Source organism: Ostrea edulis, chromosome 2 (genome assembly GCF_947568905.1).
Source record: "Ostrea edulis chromosome 2, xbOstEdul1.1, whole genome shotgun sequence".
Taxonomy (NCBI): Eukaryota; Metazoa; Mollusca; class Bivalvia; order Ostreida; family Ostreidae; genus Ostrea; species Ostrea edulis.
In genome coordinates, this window is record NC_079165.1 from 61,147,612 (window position 1) to 61,169,606 (window position 21,995).

General features: G+C 34.9%; 1 protein-coding gene across 4 annotated transcripts; it reads right to left on the bottom strand.

The window, feature by feature from the left end:
• Nucleotides 1-123: 123 nt before the first annotated feature.
• Nucleotides 124-20,977, bottom strand: LOC125678991 (centrosomal protein of 135 kDa-like). 4 transcript variants are annotated; one of them, XM_048917837.2, is made up of 22 exons: nt 20,818-20,977; nt 19,634-19,995; nt 18,238-18,405; nt 17,832-18,061; nt 9,940-10,068; nt 9,443-9,679; nt 9,274-9,339; nt 7,993-8,143; nt 7,517-7,788; nt 7,307-7,432; nt 7,042-7,137; nt 6,853-6,915; nt 6,484-6,735; nt 6,164-6,315; nt 5,722-5,992; nt 5,515-5,570; nt 5,081-5,360; nt 4,114-4,299; nt 3,229-3,438; nt 2,543-2,745; nt 1,611-1,865; nt 124-1,474 (listed from the first exon to the last, which is right to left on the bottom strand). In XM_048917837.2, the coding sequence occupies exons 2-22, from the start codon at nt 19,953-19,955 to the stop codon at nt 1,348-1,350; spliced, it is 3,852 nt and encodes a 1,283-aa protein (XP_048773794.1). In that variant the 5' UTR covers nt 19,956-19,995; nt 20,818-20,977; the 3' UTR covers nt 124-1,347. The 4 variants fall into 4 exon arrangements, with proteins under 4 accessions (XP_048773794.1, XP_048773796.1, XP_048773797.1 ...); XM_048917839.2 differs by lacking the exons at nt 17,832-18,061; nt 18,238-18,405; nt 19,634-19,995; nt 20,818-20,977 and adding exons at nt 10,710-10,836; nt 12,983-13,096; XM_048917840.2 differs by lacking the exons at nt 17,832-18,061; nt 18,238-18,405; nt 19,634-19,995; nt 20,818-20,977 and adding an exon at nt 12,983-13,126.
• Nucleotides 20,978-21,995: the final 1,018 nt, after the last annotated feature.

Genomic DNA, 21,995 nt, shown 5'->3' on the forward strand with positions numbered 1-21,995 from the left:
GAATAAATTTTGTGATGTAAGCAGTTTTAATCCCTGGCACTGCAACACTCGATAAAGGTCACCAGATTATTACACACACACATACACACACACACACAGAGTACAAAATAACATAGGATTCAGTTTCAATATAAATAATTTATTTCATAAATATGCTTTTTGATATAAATTAATATTTAGTACTGAAAGAAGAAACCACTTGTGTTAAAGTCAGACTGCCTAACAAATCCTGTGACTTGGATGATTTATGAATTTGCCGCTCCCTCAGATTGTAACAGTACATGTCTCTTGCAACAGATGCAGTGTACCGTAGTACAACCCTAAACTGTGAAAAACTTCATATCGTACACGACAGTTTCCATCACAATCCAGTATTTGTTTACAGTCAAAACACAAAAGGAAAAAATTACACACTCTTCAACACCAAAATAAGTGTCCATGTTCCAAGAATTTTAGTGAAACAAATTTGATGTTTTCTACCCCCGTTTTCAGCACTTTCTATGCATAGACATGAATAATAAACTAAATGCTAATTTTGAACCTAGATATAAATTAATTTGCTCTGACAAATGCATGCACGATATTGCTACAGATTATGTCCATTGTATGGCATCAAATTTACAACAAAAATGCATATAAATTACTAATACAAAGAGTAAAAGTGTTTAACTAAATATAAAAAAAAATCAATAAAACAAATTCAAACAAAACTGGCAATATTAAAAAATTAATGAATGGACGGACGGACAGCTTGAATTGTACAAAATAAAGATAACTAATGGGAAATAACAATTGAAAACTGAAGACATTTTTCATCTTTCATAATCATCCCACACAGATCAACTTTCTAAGTACAGTGTATTCAAAATTTACACCATGCTCTGGATACAGCTTTCTATGATAGAAAGTTAACAGAAAATCATATAATCATGAACATTGAAGAGAAAGAATTGAGTACATGGAATTCATCAGTACAGCACTGATTGTAAATCTAAGAAATATCACAGACATAAATATCTAAAATATCAAGTAGCTAGGTATTAAGGAGACCTTCTACACCATGACAGACTATAACATCTCTAAAGAATTTATCCACCAGAAATTAATTCTTTCCCTCTCTCTAAATTTGAATTGCTGGCATTGGAATGTTAGTAACACTTTCTCCTTATCACAGAATGTTGAATCGGGTCTGGGGCAGTGGATTTCTTGCACACCGCATACATGGTACAATTTACTCAACCTTGTGTAAAAATCTACATGCATACTGAACATATATAAAATATATATATAATCTGACAAGTGTAACTGTTTCTAAGTTGGTGAGGTTATTTTGCTGCTTTGTGAGGATCATAAGACATCCTGCCCAATGCCTTTGGTCGATGTTTCTGATGGGTCATCTAAGTAGCTGCTTCTTTCAGGACTGCGAGTTCTTCTTGCAGATGAATTCAGGTAGGATGTGTCAGGGCTTCTGTATCTACAGAAAAAGAAAAGGTTTTATAGAGGTGCCTAATATACCACCTTATAAAGACAGAAAAAATCATCTGCATTTATTTCCCAAGAAGCCTCATTGAAATTGTTAAGTACATTTTAATCACTGAATTTTAATTTACCTGGATGGACTGGGTGATCTTGATCTGGATCGTGACCTTGACCTTGTCATGGAAGCATAAGTTCTGGAGTAACCTGGATGACTGCTGTACTCCATAGTGGGTATGGGTGGGGCAATGTTGTGACGACGAAGTTCCTGTACAGCTCTTTCTCTTTCAAACTTCTCACTGGTCAAGTTACGACGCAGTCTCTCAACATCTCCCTCCAGTTCAACATTTCTGGTTCTCAGTGATGCAATTTCACGTCCTTGGCTTTGTCTGAAAGTAGTTCATAAAAACTACAGATATCTCTCTAAATAATATTACAGTAAATGATTTTATGCTCTCCTTGCAATTTTTAAAACTGAATTGTAATAAAACATGCTGCAATGATTTGTATCTTCTGCATTTGTTCCATTTCAATTTCTAATTTTCTCCCAATGTGAAGGTTTCTGTCAACTAAATGTACATGTATATTGATCCCAAAAATTAATTCTCAGTGGAGGGTTTTTTATTTGTAAAGCATGTCCGTGGCAGTGGTGAAATTTGATCTTTCACCTTAACTTAAATCTGACATAAAAATTTGATCTTTCAGTTCACCAAATATGAAGTCTACCTTGTTTAGTTCAAAGCTATGACCACAGCTAAAGCTGCAGTCAGACTGACTGACCCAAAACAATATCTCCCAATCTTCAATCTCAGACGGAAAAATAATGTCTTCTGTTATCATGGATATATAGAAAATAGAATTCTCCCAAATTTGTACCATATAACTTAAGATTAAATTTCTTTAAAAATGGGTATGGACCTAGTTCCCAGGTCTCATTCATCCCTGTTCACATGTCAAAATTAATGTCAGAACCTTCAAAACATCCCAACATCAACGTGGTTTAGTTCGACAACTTTTTCCTTTACATTGAGTTATTTTGTCCAACACTACATCTACACTTGTTTACATTTTGCTTTCGTTGAGTGCCAGTCTGTCCTTTAACATCTGGATCTCTGAGGACTTCTCCTGATGGACAAGCTGGGTCTGGAACTCCTTTTCCCTGTTGTTCTGTAACAGGCTCTCCAGGTTCTTGGCATTGGTCCTTTCACTTCCCAGCTGCTGCTTCAGGAGTTCCGTCTCCTGCTTCATGTCATCAATCAAACTCGTCAACTACAAGGAAAACACAGAAATTTACATGAACTGTACACAGAACTTGCTATTATCTATAAAGAAAGCAGTGAATGAATTTTGGCAGCAAATAATTCAAGAGTATTCTAATATGGATTTATTATTTAAAATGCAATCCTTAATAATAGTTCTGAAATGAATTTATTCTTGACTGTTGAGATTAAAATAATGAAAAATAACAACAAATGAATGAATGGGATTGACAAAATTTTACAAAAATATGATTTTCACAAAAACAAAGATCTGGCCGATAAAAAGTGATTCACAGTATATGGCAGTATACTAGTGCTTACTGATTCATGTTTATGAGAGGTACATTGTATCTGTATACCACAACTAAACTCACGAGATAAATCTAGAAAATATATACATGTTGCATGAAACAAAGGAAAAAGCAAACAGTACTACAAAGGGAGATCATTCATATATAAACCACCCCTCTCTATTCTTTTAACTAGTCTGTACCTGCTCCTTGTCCAGTGAGGCAGAAGTGAGTTGACGATGTATGGACTCCTTGGTGCCCTCCAACTTGGCACAGAGTTCTCGGACAGCGGTCAGGTCATCCAGGAGGTTCTGTTTGTCCTCCTCTGTCTGCCTCATGGCCTCCTCCAGGTTACCCACAGATCGGGTCAGATTGGACACCTGTAACTCGTAAGCTTGCTCTGCATTTAAGTGCTGAAATGAAAAAAGTCAAAAGAAAACTGAAGGAAGAACGAAAATCGTGTATATATTTGTGCAGATAGCCTCATGAATAATACATACAACTGGTGAACATTCTTGACTTCCATTCCTTAGACACATTTATGCAAATCAATTGAGAGAAAAAATCTCCATCGAAAAAAGTTCAATTTTAAAATGCTTAAATACTGGATATTTGATTTTGAAGACATTAACAATATGATGAATAATAATGAAAACATGAAAAAGAAAATAACATCAGAAAAAATAACAACAAAACATGAAAAAATAACCAATTTATGTAGATTCCTTATTCATTGTCAAAAATGCAATTCATCTGATTTTATGAATGACTATTGCAAATTCATAAATGTCAACATTATACTATTTTGACTTTGCCATCCATTATCCATACATAAGTGTAAATACAGAAGAGGACAGTAAATTTGTATTCTTGCAATTTGAGACAAACTATCCACATAAGGAATTTACATTTGATTGGAACAACAATGAGAAAAAGATATCAAGTAAACTCTCCATAACTCTCACCGTGGGACATATTATCTATCAACAATGATATAGTGGTAAATAAAAAAATGCATGAATACTAAAACGGGACTGGAAATGTATAAAACCAATATTAATCAGATTTTGATTCAGTCACAGCCATACCTCTTGAATTTCTCTTTCAAGATTGTCCAGCTTATCCCTAGCTCTCCTGAGTTCTGAGTCCTTTGTCATGAGCTCGAGGCGTAAATTCGAGCCCTCACTCTCCAGTTGATGAGTTGAGGTCTGGTACTGTTCAGCTTCAGCAGACAGAGCTCTGTACTGATCCAACAAATCTGTTCTTTCATTCTCCTAAAAAAACCAACCCAAGATCATGAAAAAATTATCAAATAATCCAAGTACATATACATGTATGTTTCATACCGGTTGAATGATAATGCTATAATTCAGTTTAAATTCCACGAAATTTCAAAACAGAGCCACAATGTTAAAATCGAAAAGTAGGATAACATAAAAAAATTGAGTGTACTGGGATTTGTGCCATCAGTGCCTGGACAGTTAGATTGAAAGATTTTATAATTTTTGGTTTATCGGTGCATATATACAGTGGGCTCTGTAATGCAGGGGACCTGGGAAATAATTTGTTATATCCGTCATTTATTGTACACTTGTATCTGTAATTACTTATGATCAGAAGATTAGCTTGTTTCACATGTATATGTACATATTGATGTTTAATTATTGGAAATGCACTTCGACACACTGAATTTTACATCATGTTGTACAGAGATGAAGAATCTGGAAACATTTTGAATGTCTTGTTATCGATTTTGATATCTCAACTATTGTTATATCAGACGTCATTTTATACAAGTGAGACTTAGATTTTACTTTGTTGTGAGCAAAATTTTGTTATATGTGATTTTGTTTTAACTGTCATTATAACAAAGGAAAAAAGAAGAAAATTATTTGGGACCTAAAAATCATTTTGTTATAGGCAGCATTTCATCATGTCCAATGATGTTGTAAACAGGGCCACTGTACATTGTATACATTTTTCAATATCATTTGTAAAGCAATACTGATTTTTAAGTTTTGCACTTTATGTGTAGTAAAAAATCTCCGGACTCACTTTTCTGGCCAGGACATCCTCGATGCGTTTGACCTCCATCATGTAGTCCTGCACTTGATGTTTAAGATTTTCCTTGTCCTCTAGTGTCTCTTGTAATTCAGAGTTAAGCTTCTGATTTTCTCTTGTCATTACTGCCAAATCATCCTGCAGACGGCGATTCTCTCGCAGAGCGATGTCTTTACTTCGACTGGACTCACTCAGATCCTCCGATGTGCTGTCTAACTGACGACGCATGCTATTCACTTCACGTTCTTTTAAGTTCAGATTATCATTAGCATGCCTGAAAAAATTGTGAAGATAGAATAAATTACTGAAAAAATACAAAATCACAACAGTATGCTTAAATCATTATAAGACATTTTGGATGTAAATTCAATGTGCATAAACTTTATCTATACATATTTGAATTATAGATTAGTATAATATTTACTTACTCTAATTGTGCTTCAAGTTCACTCACTCGGATTTTGAGGTCACTCATCAGTTTTTCCTACAAGATAATGGCACATTTAAACAGTTTTTATAATCAATTTAGTGACAGGTAAATCAAGCTTCAGTTTGAACTATGACATAACAGCATTTTAACTAACCAGAGTCCTGGTCTTCATTTACTCTCGAATGAGACACAATTCAAAAAGTACCTTATGTAAAATATCTTCATTGAGATGAGCTGTTTTTTCTGTCTTTTCATCCACTGTGTGCTGTAGGGAATCCTTTTCTCTGTCCATAGCATTAATGGTCACACGAAGCTGACTGATGTCATCTTTGGCCATTTCCAAGGCACGTTTGAGTTCTGCACACTTTTCCTCCAGGGCAACTCCTCGCTCCTCTTGGTGGTGGAGTTCCCGTTCTCTCTGAGCAAGTCGCCTCTGTGTGTCTTCCAAAGATTTCTCAGTTTCCTCAGCAATCATTCTGCATATTAATTACCAATTACGATTAAAGTGTATCTAGTAATTGTTAGACTGAGTTTAATCTTCCTCTATATTAATCACACATGTTTTAAGAATAAAGCCTTTATATTAGAAAAAAATATATCAAAACATATCCCTGAGAAGTTCCGAGACAAGTGTGAACCAGACTTACTTCATTTGCTCCGCTGCAGATCTGCTCTGAGCATGGCTGTCCTGGGACTGGCCGAGCCTCAGGGCCTGTTCCTTCACTTGATCCTCATAGCTCCTGATGTCCTCTTTCAGAGTGCTGATTCTCAAGGTCATCTCATTCTTCTCCACTTCAGCCTAAAATTTCCAACATAATAAATCATCAAACCTCATAACATTTAGCATATCTTAAAACATGATTAAAAAAATTTTGTACCATTTTAAAACTACTTATATTAGTTTATCAAAAAGTCAAAATGTTTGCGTTATGATTTTAAGAATGATCAATTAACATAATGTCTTTACATGATGCAGTGCAGTATCTAGATCCTCAATCTTCTGCTCTAACTTGGCTCTGTCAGACAGTGATGACTCCGTGGCTATCTTTAGCCTCTCCCTCAAACTATCCCTCTCTGTAGACATACGTCGTAAATCCTGTAGGGCATCATCTCTCTCCGTTTCCACACGCCTGAGAATGGCCTGAGCAGCCAGGGAGGTCTTAGGAGACTTGGGGGATTTTACAAGCTCCCTCCTCACCCTATGGAGCTCATCTTTGGTCTACAAAAATAGGTAACAAACAACTCAATTCTCTACTAAATCAAAATAATTCATATAAAGAGAGTTGTAATGTTGAGTCATGGTTTACAATCCAGAATTTGTAGTGATGAATATTACCTCCTCATACATTGTGTTTAGCTTATCTCTTTCTGCAGTTAGGACCTTCACATTGGCTTGAATCTGTAAGACAAATCAGAACATGATTTTTTGCAAAGTCTGCATTCACTGGGTTTTTCTAAAATTTTGTTTTACTGTAAACCAGAATATACATGTATGTATGTGTAGATAAGCACTGTTATTGCTTACCTCTGCCATGTGCCTTTCAAATTTGTCCAACAGGGACTTCAAATCATCTCTTTCCCTGATAATCTTTGAAAGCTCTGGGTCATCTGATGTCAAGCTCTAAAAATATATATAATTATCAATTTTCTGACTTTGGAAATGTAATTATTGTAAATACTGAAATAAAGAGAATGGGTTAACTCTACCCAACAGATATAATGATAAACCTTGGTGGGTGTGGCTCAGGCTGAGAATGGATTAACTCTACCCTACAGATATAATAACAAACCTTGGTGGGCGTGGCTCGGGCTGAGGAGGCAGATTTCTTCACAGCCTTCAGAACCTCATACTCCTTCTTGTAGTAATCCCTCTCCTCCTCCATCACTCGGATAATGGTCTCATACTGTGCCACCGTCTGTAAAATAAATGATTCACTCAGACATCTGAAAGTCAAAGGTCATCATCAACCAATCATTTACAGTGTACTACCTCTAGATACCTTTTTATCTGACTTGCTGCCCACATCTCTGATGGGACTACCACTGCGTGAAGATGGTCGGGATCGGACAGGACTTCGGCTGCGAGATGGAATCTCTCCCCGTACCATTTTCTGGAGGGCCTCAGTCTGGTCTTTGTAATAGTTCCGCTCCTCCTCGATACTTCGGATGAAGGCATCTAGTTTACTGGCTGACTTTCCTTTTTTGCCATTCACAGTGGTTGCGGGACCATTCTTTCTTTTCAGTCTTTCAATTTCCAATACTAGTTCTTTTTCTACACATCAGAGAGAAATACAAGTGCAATAATTACCTTTTGGTGAATCCTTGAAATGATAATTGCATTTTAAAAAGCAAAATGAAAACACGAAGAATATGGATATCACACTCAACATGCCCCCATGCAAAATCAGAAATCTGTTAGCTTGATAGTGACCTGTTATTCAGAGTAGATGTACACTATATAAAACTTTGTATATACCATTGGTCATCATCTTGTTACAGCGGTTGCTAAGGCGTTTCTTGTCCTCCTGGACACGGTCCAGTAGTTCCTCTAACCGGAGCAAGTCTCCATTCTTGACAGACAGCTGAGCTTGAACATCACTGTTCTCCTTGCTTAACCTCTGAGTCTCCTACAAATTAGAAAATACATAATCAAACACTAAACATGAATTTACACGTGTAGTTTTCCAGAATACCTGTCTTGTATACCTGTGGAACAAATAAAATGTTGTTACACAAGAAATGGTGCCATGTTCTAAGACACTATACAATCATGTGATACCAAATGTCATACCACTCACTTTCACTTCTGTCTGAAAGGAAATACATGAGCAAGTACTTAACAAACAGTAAGCATTGTCAAATATTCAAGCTTGGGGGACAAAAATGAAGGCACTGTAATCATGGTGATCTGTCAAGAAAAAAAAATTACATCTGTATTTTCTTGGGGTCTTCTCTTGGTGGTTTCAATGTTAAGAACAAAATGCTCAAATTGAAATCTTCCATGAACACAAGAAAGTGAACTATCATTAAAAACATTAACATTTCAACTAAAATTCAAGTGATTTCACAGTATTCAGCAAATAAAAACATGGGAAATGAAAGAAAAAGTAAGCAAGCTCACATACCACACACTCTAACATTACTTGACAATGCCTCCTATAATGAATGGTAATGTTATGCATTACTGCAAGAACAGGACAGACAGGGGTGAAATTTTAAGTTCAAAAGGGGCATAACTCCCAGAAAAATGATTGAATCAGAATTTCCTGATAATATGCACATCTACACAGTGTGTCCTTATCAACTAAAAAGTTTCATGAAATTCTGTTGAGCGTTCTCAGAGGAGTTGCACTGACAGACTGATGACGGATGGATCAAAATCATTATACCCTCCCCCCGCAACAAAGTGGGGTATAACAAGAGTCTAAATTCATCAAACATATAATATAGATTATCGATATCAAGAGGAAGCTTGGTACTCAACAAAGGAAGCTGTGATTTGTAGTTAATGAGAAGACTTTAACATAATACATGCACATATAGTTTACAAACATGAAATAACTGAGCTCATGAGCCCAGAATGTTCAAACTTGCCAAGCCACATACTAGTGATAATATAAATAACAGATTTAACACTTTGTTCATGTACACAACATCAAGTGACGATGCTGGAATTCAGTAAGTGATCACTAGACCACATGCTCCACAGATACACGTAGAGTATCAGCTGGTAATAAAGAATAGATATGGTACTTACAGCTTTGTACTGCGCTATTGTGAGATCCAAATCCTCCAGTTCATGTCTTGATTTCTCTAGCTCACCCTGAAACATTCATATGATACAATCTAATCCATCTATCCATCATCTTAATCCAGCATTCAGGAGAGATATTACAGAACTAGACTTCATTCCATGGCACACCAACCTTGGCTTCCATCATTTCTCTATCAGCTGTTCGCACAACATGGTTCTTGTCCGACTCCAGCCTTTTGGCTGTCCGATCAATATCCCTGAGATCAAGCTCTAATTCTTTGATCTGTGCCTCCTGATCTTTAATGGTCAGTCTACTCTTACTCAGATTGACCTCCAGATCCTCCTTGACAGCATTGGAATCCTGGTACTTCCTGTCGAGCTCTCTTGTTTTTTGCTGCAGGAAGTCAATCTACCAACACAATAAACATTCATTAAAAAGTATACACTGAGGTGGTTTCAAGGACAAATAAATTTTATACATATAAAAGAAAAAATACAGCGTCATAGTGGTTGAATAGCAGCCACGATACTGTGAAGTTATGCTGTTTTCATATACTAGTACTAGAATATGTTCATGTTTTTGCATTTGTATTGAAGCGAGCTAATCTATATGATTGAGCATTAATTACTCTTTTTTGATTTGACTGTTAGAATCTCAGAATTAAATACCTGAATATTAAGGTGTGATATCATGCGTTCATTAGCCCTGTTGCGGGCCTCCAGGGCCACAACATCCGATGGTCGTCCACCTTCCAACATTCTGTTTAGACGCTCTATCTCCTCATCCCTGTTGGCAACCTATTAAAAAATACAACAGGAAGATGGATACTGAACTAAACACAAGAACACCATCAAATTCAAAATCATCTACAACTGCTTGACACATACTTAAAACAGGTCATTTGAAATATGAAAATTCAGAGAAAACTTTATTGACTGAATGAATATTTCATTGCACGAATAGAGGACTTTTGTTTAATGTAGATGGGTTAAAACTAGTTACAGAAAGCTTTTCCTCCACACACCATCCTTTATATGAAAGATTAATCGAGTGAGAGAGATATTTAAATCTACAGACTACCAGATGGTATTCAGTACAATGTAAATGCATGAACTAAATGAAATGTGAAATAACAAAGGAATGAATGCTCAGTCTATTGAAACAGTCATAATCATTATGTAAATATCTTTGATGACTGCATTCGTATCAAACACCCCATATTTAAATAGTGCTAAATATTTAAGTCTAAAATTATGCTGCGTGAAGAAAATTAAAACTTCGGCTAGCACAAAACTATAAGTACTAAGTTAAGACTGTCAATTTTTCATGCATGGATATGAAATGACAAAAATGGAACCCATGCTCAGTATATGGAAGCATAAATAATTTGGAGTGTTCATAATGGTAACAGTAGCATATATTATTATCTACACTTTACACAGAGTACACAGGGCCTGGCCTTTGTTTGTTCCCCTTTCTTCAGACCATCAGATCCCCTGGAAATTTTAGGCACTCGTTTTGCAACCCGTTTTTTCTTGGATGTGTCGGTCACTTTGCTGGACATCCTGCAGGGCAATACTTCCAGTTCACTCACACATTATCAATGACTTCAGAGTAAACAGTGTAATTGTATGCTTTTATAGAAGGTATATGTTTATATATGCCCACCATAATACAGAAGATTTAAATTGCTGACTTGTGTTCAGAAGACTTGAGAATTTGCGATAAGAAGGGGTGCATGGCGGTGAAATTCTTGAGAATTGATTTTGTAAATTCTCATTTTAAAACCAAGTTATGAATCATACTGAATGTTTTATCTGGCCAGACTAAGAACAGAACAAAACCATGGACAAAGCTGCACAACTAATTTTAAACCAAATAAAATTCAAATGCTCATGATATACTTTCTGTCAACTTCTATCAAACAAAATCAAAAACGCCAAACTCTGATATATAATTTCAATTTAAATACCATACCCCAGTAAAGCTAGAAATCAGATCAGAGGGTAACAAAATGTCTATTATATCTTAATGCAGATATAATCGAAACCCACACCTCGGTCAAAAGAGTTTTATTGATTTGTGAAACGGAAACTCTGTCAATGTCATAACAGTCCAATGTGTCAGTACATATTGAATTCTGACCAGTACTGTTAAAATCCTTTTAAAAGTACAAGAAAATATTAATACAGATTAAATATAATGACATACCTGAGAATATTGTCATGAATGCAGCTACATTTAGAAAACAGAAAAGGAAAATGGCTGCATTCAATGTTCACCTGAGTCAAGTCATGCCCAAGCTTGATGCCTTTTGCAGGATTTTATCTTTAAATGTATGTGGCATATTGAATAGTCACAACGCAGTCAATTCATAGAGCAAACCCAATCATTTCCTTAGCTAGAACTTATATCCACATTTTCAGACGTAGATAAACAATATAAACACTAGATGTAATTTGTAAAGATAAAACGTTTAGAAGTCCTAAATATCTTTTTGTGTATGCTGCCTCTAATCTGGTAATCAAAGCAATGCATGAAATGTTGTAAATAATGGCACAGGGCAAATCATACTTAATTCCTCCAAGAATAAATCAAATCTGGGGTATACAACACACTTTTCATACCTATGGATACCTATACATAGCCATAATACAATGCACGTCTTTTAATTAAATCCTCTGATATTCATAGTATACATCAAATGTTGAAAATGTTAAAAGACTTTTACCGTTACTCATAATGCTGAATTCAAGCATGTCTCAAATTCAGTTTTCCATAGAACTAGTGAAAAGGATATTAACCTTTTTTATGTCATAAAAGTTTCTGTGGATATTAACTGAAGATTTTAAGCACTCTAGCATTTAAAAAAAGTAAAAATATACCATTAAAGTCCAAGCTTGTAATCTCATCAAATATTGCCATAAAGCTTTTACGGGAGTCAATTCAAAGCCCTACTAGTCATTATGGTCAAACCAACATTTTGAAAATCTTGCACATGAATATCATCCTGGGATATAAATGCTGAAAACTTTGTATATGAATATCACCCTGGGAACAAACACACTATGTACTACATGTACAGATGCAAACTATCATAAATCAAATATGTAGCCATGTGCAGCAAAGTAAAAAAAAATCCAAAGACATTTTTTAAGTTACAAAAACATTCAACATAAAGGTGAGGTTATGCAAATAAAATTTAAAGATTTGCAAACGATTCTAATCTGTTTTGTGATTTGCAAGACATACAGGTATTGTCACAAACTAATTAAAATATATCTGTGGAAATATATGGCTTGATCAACACAGGAACTTCCAAATCCACATTGACTTAAACTGCTGATAGAGACATTTGTTCATGCTTCCATTGTCAAAAAAAAGTTAATGAATGACCTTCACTGATACTCAGAATACACCTGACACAGCAATGACAATGACAACCGTTATCACCAGGGAATAAAAAAAAGGGAAGAATTCAAGATCAATACTGAGGCCTTGTACACACTGACGATACAAGTTTTGGTCCATGATTTAATGCATTCAATAATTCATAAGCACATAATATTCATAAACATTAAAATTCAATTAAATAATTCAGATTTCCTTAAAGAGTAAAAATAACAACAAAAATAGAAGGCACATTTAACTATCAATTCTTGCAAAAAAGCTATCCTTAGAAACTACAACTGTAATATTTCATTTCCTCACCTGTTATACTTTTGGGGAGAGAAACAATAGATTCCCGGTGTAAACGTTATGCCCTCACGACTTAGCTACACAGATCCTCTCTCAGTTCCCGCTCTCAGGCAGATTTTACTACAGTTACTATAACCTAGTCATGTCTCAGCTTGTTCCATTCAATAAATGCTCCCGTAACAGGTCAATAATTGACAGTTTAGTGCTGGCATTTAAATTTTCAAATTAACCTCCCTTTCCCTGAATAATGGTATCCCCAAAGCTACTAGTTCAAAAACACTTTCATATTAAATTCCAATTTAATAAGATAATTATCAATTCTATGCAGTGTGTAAGTGCAGGAGATTTGTACTGAAATGGAATACCCCCTGGTGACCCCATTTGAGCATTTAATTTACCTGTATGCATTTTCAGTACTGGAGAGCTAAATCAACCAATTTTAATCTTGTAAGGTGGATAAAATTTTAGCCTCTTAGGAAAGGAAGAACAACATATTAAATTGCCATTGTCACTGTTGTTTATGCCACATGTAAATAATTTCTGAATTGTCACAGTTTATGGAACACATACCCCAACATTATTGATTTCATGTAAACTGTCTGCAGGTCCAGGTAGAGGAATACCTCCCCCCTTATATACTTGGTACAGACCTGGTGACAAATCCTTTTCTGTCATGCATCACATGTAGTAATATATTCATATACTGTATCAACCTCTGTAATGTTCAATACTTAATGCTACTGCTACTGTTAAAACAGGGTGTAGAGTTTTAATCAGAGCTGCATCACAGATGAATGCATCACTCATTTCTTTTTCTGCTATAAATGCCAAACATGCAAACAACAACAAAAACAAAACGTTCATTATGTTTACATTTTATGTGTCTCAACAGATAGACCAATGGTACAATCAGTGAACCAGTGGAAATTAGTTGTCACCTAAAGTCAACATACCCTGGGCAAGTCACTGAACAACATACCCTAGGTACGTCACTGAACAACATACCCTGGGCACGTCACTGAACAACATACCCTGGAAATGTCACTAAACAACATACCCTGGGCACATCACTGAACAACATACCCTGGAAATGTCACTAAACAACATACCCTGGGCACGTCACTGAACAACATACTCTGGGTACGTCACTGAACAACATACCCGGGACATGTCACTGAACAAAATACCCTGGGCACATCACTGAACAACATGCTTTCACATAGTATAGGAAATTACTTTGATCTCGTGTGATGGATACCACCACGCTGCAGTGTAGTAAGCATTAGGCCTACTAATTACATCAGCCTCACATGGCAGTGTCCAACATCCATGTAAATTAACAACAGGATCAATACACAAGAGGTCCATGGGCTACATCACTCAACAGCATTTTTCTCTTATATAACTGGTACCATTCCCAATGCCAAATACTATAGACAATTTTTCCCAATGCCAAATACTATAATCGAATTTTCCCAATGCCAAACACTATGATCGATTTTTCTCAATGCGAGGTTTAAAAAATGTCCAGCAATAAACCACTAGGACATCATAATTTGAGACTCATAATTCACTTTGTATAAAATATTGTATGAGTCAAGTTATTTAATTTCTTCTCTTCTTGTTTATCCTTTAAAATATGGCATATCCAGGATTAATTTTAAAATGTTTATATTAAAGAAAATTCCCAATGTGTTCTATTTTCAAGTTATTTTCCCCAATTGAGTGGTGATGGGTACCATCCAAAAATGGTAGGGGGGGGGACACTGCTCACCTAAACAGTTGTATTTTCCCCATGTAAAACATCAAATCATAATCAAGGTACTAATCTTCCTATGTATAGGAAGTGTGAACAGACTTGAATCTACACTACAGAAGCACTCTTGCATATTAATTTAAGATGTTGTATACTTATGGGTCTTAAAAAGAAAATTTCAAAGAATTTATCCAAAGATACATTCCTTTGTAAAACCTTGATACCCTACTGTGGCTAAAATACGGCACCCCCACTTTTTTTTACTATTTCTTTATTTCCTCCCCTTCGAAAGGAGCATATCATCCTTCAATTTAACAAACTTGAATGACCTTGTGGTTCTTGAGAAGAAGTTAAAAATGTAAAAAAAAAAATACAGACAATGAGAAAATTACTCACTTGAGCTTTCAGCAAAGGGAAACTAATAAGATATATAAAATTGCATTGAACATGTTGAAAGTGTTTCAGAAAATGCTTAAGGAGCATGGACACAATTTTTTCTGAAAATTTTCAAATTTCATTTTTTCCATTTTTTAATGTTTAGAATGTTTAACTGAAGTACAGTGATCCCCCGTTATAATGCCAACATTTGTAATTCGGCAATTTTGGCATTATAACGGGGGTGGCATTATATCGAGGGAGGGTGTGTGTGTGTACAGCTGTCATAAGAAATCAAACAAATTTTATCTACATCAATGTGCTATTATATTTCGATATATCTGCCAAACTTAGATTTCAAAAACAATACTGCATATTTGAACTCAGATGATTATCGTTTACGTATTTAACTTATTATCTGCTCCAAACTTTGATACCTGGAGGACTAATGGCGGATAATTGGTTAAGCCTGCTCACTGAAATTTTCCTGCCATTGATTGGCGATAATTAGCGGAGGTGATTATAACGGTAATTGACCAAATCGTACCTGTAAATAGGTTGATGGATGGCGTTATGCGGGGATGGCATTATAATGTTTTTTTTGGGTGTGTGTGTGTGTAATATAGCGGGGGATCACTGTATTTCTAATGGTCAGCAAAAATTTCAATGTCAGTTCTCGAGGTACATGGGATTTACAGAGCTCACAAGTCTTTGTTGAATGTAAACAAGACTCGTGCCATGTTTTTGCTGACATAGATTTTAAAGTTTTGTTTAAAGCAATTTTTTTTTCAATTTAAAATTTGATTCTAAACACAGTTAAAGTTGTATGGTCCGAATTTCGACAAGTTTTTTCCACCTTGTAAAAACGCTGTTAAATCATCGCACGTATGTATTTATGAGGCTGTACGACATTGCATACATTATTTCACCTGTTTAATCAGAATTATTTGATTTTAAATTGGTGTTTACAAACAACCATCACTAGGCCATTTTAAGTAAAAGTCACTTGTTCAGTTCAGATTTTCAGATCACCGGTGATCTTATCTGTGTAAAGCTGTGTATTTTGTTACAACAGTACCATGCCATAAGTATAAGAGAAATAAAACTATCAAATACCTCTTAGTAATTAATTGTTTTATGCTCTTTCAGCCTTTAAATCAGACAGTTGAATTCAATTTACATACCTCATGTTGGGATTCCCCTGACCTATGTAGGGCTATTTATAGAATGTTTAAATTTATGCGTACCTGCTACTATTTACTTTTAAATAATCTTCTCACTGTTTTCTTTTACATGCAAATGTTTTCAAGCATGTAATTATGGGAAAGTTAATAACTTTAAAAACTAATAAATCTGCTTCAAAGTAATTATCTACAAAAATAATACATGAACATCAGATCATACAGCATTAAAATAGTTTCTAGTGTTTGGCACATCTCATTTTGTTTTAAACATGCTATTTTCTATAAAGCAATCTATACGTAAACAAAAACATAGCACAAACCTTGTTTACATAACAAAGAATTGTGAGTGCTGTATCTCACTTGTAACTCAACGACTAATAGTGACTCAACAATAACCCAAGTCCTAAAAATGGACCACTATATACTCTACATGACTTGGGGCGCTTTTCACAAACTGTAATTATGAAACTGCTTTTGGATTTTAAAAGATTCCAAAAACATGCATGTGCATCGTCTTTTGAAGGTGCTATTGTTTGAATGAAGTTAACCTTTTTATTTTTTGTCAAAATCTTTTAAAAATGTAACCAATGTACCTCGCTATGGTCAAAATTACTGACCAACATGTGCAAGACATCAACAAAAGTGCTGAGTCACAAGAACATAAAATGTAATACAATTGATAATGCTGAAATCACTTATAACAATGCAGAAACATGCTCCCTTAAATTTGATTGAATAATGCTTAAATATCAATAACTTTCTTATTTATCAATGAATTAGTTTGAAAATTATACTGTATACTGTATATCTATTGAAGTATTTAACAGATTGGCATGGTCAAAACCACTGGCCGGCAAGTGTGTTTGTGTTCAACTGATGGTAATTGGATAATATTTTAACTGATATATCTCTCTCATTACTCAAGGAAATATGGTGAAAGTTATACTCTTCTCAATAAAAGTATATTGAACGATTCAAAGGAACTCATTCAAACAAAATGGCACCACTTTGTAGATGGAAGATGTTTGGGAAACATCTGCAACAGTCCCCATTACAATTAGCACTAGTTGTTCTTGAGAAAAATATATTTTAAAGAATTGTCACTACTTATTCCAATATAGACTTTAAATCTCTGTTGTGGTCTAGTCCTGGCCAAGGAACAAATTTAGTTTTACATTACATTTGAATTGATATTACATAAGGATGCTTGTATGCTAACAGAGCAGGAAATAGTGTACCCATTTGGTTCCTAATTAGATTTTCTTAAGAATTTTTCTATATATTTCTAATACATAAATCGTTGAGCCCTGAATGTGGTGGCATGTGGTTCTTGGTTAGTGTATAATTATGATTTCTAAGACAAAGTACATTGTAGTTAGTATTTCTAACACATGCCTATATGATTAGAAGAGTAATGTGCATTTTATCTAGTTATTTTGCAGAAGCTAATTGTATAAAAAGCAGAAATGATGACAATCTCAAGCTGCTATGAATTGGAAATGATTTTTTTTCTTTTCATTTTACCTTTCCTAACTTGGTACATTACCTGTTGCTTGAAGCTCTTCAATTTTCTGTCCAGCACATCCTTCTCATCGCAGACAATGTTAACCTTTTTCTCCAGCTCTGCAATTTTGCTGTCTGCCACTTGAAGTAAGTCAGCAACATAAGGGTCATCTGCTGCAGCAAACGCCTGCTTAATCAGGCCATCAGTGGGGGGAACAGCACAATCAATCTCCATTCTCTGTCGACGGAACGGTATGCTCTTCTTCTTACCCCCTAAAATTGTTTATTAAACATCAAACTAAAATTACTTGCTCTTGCTAGTCTTTAACCTATTCCAACAAGAAAAATACTGTAAATCTGGGGTTCTCTTTCACAAGGTCTTTTTTCAAGCTTGCAAAAATTTTGGTGTGGAGACATTTTCATTAATTATTGAAAGTTCATAATATTACCTGGTGTCTGAACAACAGCATGGAAGTTTTTCTCCTGAAGATGAAGAATTCTGTCAGATTTCTCCCTGGATTCTTTTTCAAGTTGTTTGACTTTGTGTACATACTGATTATTCAAGAACTTTAAATCAGCATTTTCATGTTCAAGTTTTCTTAAAGATGCTTTCAACTCTACAAACAAATTTCAGCAGATTGTGCATATTTTTTTCTTTTTCAAAAATGATATAAATGTTCTTAACAAATTCAAAGTCTGACAAACACAAAACTGCATGTACAAACAAGAGGCCCATGGGCCACATTGCTCACCAGAGTCACATTGGCCCATATTTAAAGATTTTCCATCTACATTCACATATAAAACTTGATCTCCTAATTTTTGTATTTTTGTTATTATCTCCCCTTTGAAGGGAGCATGGCCCTTCATTTCAACAAACTTGAATCCCCTTCATTCAAGAATGATTTGTAGCAAGTTTGATTGAAATTGGCCTAGTGGTTCTGGAGAAGATTTTAAAAATCTGTCCGTGAATTTCACTATTTCAATATGATCTCCCCTTGGAGAAGAGCATTGCCCTTCATTTAAACAAACTTGAATTCCCTTCACCCAAGGGTGCTTTCTTCTAAGTTTGGTTGAAATTGGCCTAGTAGCTCTGGTGAAGAAGTTGAAAATGTGAAAAATTTACAAAACAGACAGACGGGCAACAAGTGATTAGGAAAGCTCACTTGAGCTTTTAGCTCAGGTGAGCTAAAAAAGTTTACTCAACTATTGTAACCATGTATACCTGAATGCAAAATATGCCATCTTAATCAGTTGAAAAGGATCCAATAACAATCACAAACATATACTCACTTGTTTTACTCATTAAGCTCAAATGAGAATAGTCTAAGATATTTTTAAAGAAAATGACGTGACCATGTACTAGATAATTCCAAAATTACTAACAAGATATATTTTGACTAAGATTTTAATTCTGTATAAATATGAACTTTCCGGAGCTATTCCTAATTTTTTTCTACCCATCTACATGACAAACCTTTGACAATGACACTGATGAAAAGGAGAGGATATTAACTATAACAGCACTCTACTTCTACCATGTCTACTTTGATCAATCTCATAACTCCTATAAATTATAGACAAAATTAAGAGTAGGACAAACACGGTCCCCTGGACATACCAGAGGTGGGATCAGGTGCCTAGGAGGAGTAAGCATCCCTTGCTGACCTAAACTCTAAACTGAATGATTTCATGTTTTGATTTTCTATTTTAGTGAAATTTGATTTGGGAATCAGAATGGGAGATCTTAATACTGAGGAACAGTTGTATTATTATAAGATGATGAATGAACTGCAAACACTCAACTATAACTGAATGTCGGGTTAACAAGAGGAATCAACATACCTCTGACTATTGCATCTGATTCGTCTTTCTGTTTGATGATCTGCTGATGGAGATCATTATTTTCCTTTACTAACTTAGCATTGTCACTCTTGTAAGGTTCAATGGCACTGTCTACATCCTTGGTTTCTACCTCTGTTTTTCCAAGCTGTAGTTTAGCATTTTTTAAACTTTCTGTTGTGTGAACAAGATCAGCAAATAACTTTTCTACAAGTGGCAGGGATTCTAATCCTAAAGTTTGTCTGTATCCAAGCTGGTCAAGTCGTTTACGTAGATTTGTAAACTTCTGCTGGGCCTGTGCTGAAGTTTTATTGCTGCTAGACATTTTGCGTAGTACTAATTATCTTTTCTTCATATGCATATACCTAAAATATCAAAGTACAACAAATACAAGTACTTTATAAACATACATGTATATACAATTCAACAATAACTTAAACAGATTGGGAACACTTCCCCTATAGCGTAATCTCACTAAAATGCAATTATCCCTCTTTAGCGAGAAAAAAAACCCATTACCATGCACAAGTGTTTTATTGTTTTGATTGAAAATAATGACAAATCCCATGCAACGCAACACACACTCAACGTAGCATGAATTAGTCTATCAAATTGATAACACAGTCAAGAAATTTCCTATCAACGTTAAGTGTAAGATCCAATGCAAATCGTGAGTACTTTTGTTTTGGTTTATATATTTGCATAAGTATCGGACATCTTCACACTTGTTCTTTTTCTGTGAAAAACGAATTGATATAGAAATCTACTCCTCAATGTTTTTCTCGGTTGCACAGGATATATTTATTCTCTCTAAAGTCTAGGGATAATCGCATTTTAGCAAGAAGATCTTGCTAACGGGGAACTGTTCCCAATCTGTTAAATAGATCTAGTGTCTAGCCTTAATTGTTCACATCAAGTTAAATATCAATGTGTGGAATACGAGTATGTTGTGTCCAAAATGTGCACACTCCACACAGCTCAGAGATTATTTGACGCTTTTGAAATATTTAACACACACACACAGACAGACAGAGATTATTCAATACCATCAACGTTTAAAGTATGAACATTCACCTAATGGTCACCGCTCTCGTGTGTACCGAGTACATTCGGGTTAGTACACACAATCACAAAAATAATAAATATACTGCATTTGCGTTCAAAAACGATGCATTTCTTCCACCTACCTTTTGATATTGGCAATCTATCTAAATATTACTTAGATCTTCATCTCCTGATTTATCAAATCATTATTTTAAGTTAATATTCTACAATTTATAAACTTTTGACATGTATGGACAGGCAATGTTTTCAAATAGTGGCGGAAACACAACGGTTTGCGTCTCCAGAAACAGAAGAGTAATATGGGAGATGGCTATTTACACTTTGGAGTCGGATGTGCCTGTCTTTGGTAAAAAGGTGTCAAATGAAAACGACATAAGAACTGATGCAATTAGAACGTAATATTTTAAAGACATTTGACTGCCCACGCAAAGCACTGAGCACTGAGATTGATAATTTTTGATAAACGATCGAAATATTTATGTAGGAGAGATGTAGCCGGATTAGTTGCGAGAAAAAAAACAAACAAATTTTGCTCGTATTTATTATAATTTCGTTATTATAAGAAAATGTCAAAATTCGAGGTAATTATCTTAAAATTTACGAGAAGACATATCGCAATTAGGGAAAATGATCTCGGAATAATAGAGAATTTCTTAGAAGGTTAAAATATCCTCGAAATGAATTTCAAGAATAATTGTTTTCATGTCCTCTCTCTCTGTTTCTGAACCCATTATATTTTGAAAAGGACGGGTGCTCATGAGTTCAAAATCATTTAAGGAAGTATCAGTCTGGAAGAAGTTTTAAAAACTCTCCACATCGATAGTCGTTTGTCAAAATTAAGCGGCTAGGAGCTAGCGCCATATCATCAATTCAAATCAATTATTTAAAGATCTCTTCAAATGATTAATGATATCTTTAATTCCAAATCGTTGCTCTAGATTTCTTCAAATGAATTAACAATATCATTAATTCAATTGATGGGAGCGATAATTCTTTCAGAGAGAGTAACTACTAGTATCTAATTAGAAGTATTTTCAATTCAACATACCCACAACTGAATTAAGGATCGTGTCGCTCGCATTATAATTCCGTATACAAAATCGTTGTAAATGATCGAAGATAATTGAATTAAAGATATCATCAAATTATTTATACCGAGCTCTCAATTAAATTTTGCGAGCAATAACTCCACCACATTGCACTCATGAAATTAATTATTACTCTCATCAGTTGTATTGATGCGCATTCAACCGGGGGGGGGGGGGGGGGGGGGGGGGGGGGATTACGACCCAAGTTTGTA

Excerpts from the sequence above, each read along its gene's own strand:
- LOC125678991 (XM_048917837.2), bottom strand. The coding sequence starts at position 19,955 with ATGTCTAGCAGCAATAAAACTTCAGCACAGGCCCAGCAGAAGTTTACA. Across the intron at positions 10,069-17,831 it reads TGAAGAGCTTCAAGCAACAG|GTTGCCAACAGGGATGAGGA; the intron begins GTAATGTACCAA and ends ATTTTTTAATAG. Across the intron at positions 6,736-6,852 it reads TAAACACAATGTATGAGGAG|ACCAAAGATGAGCTCCATAG; the intron begins GTAATATTCATC and ends CTATTTTTGTAG.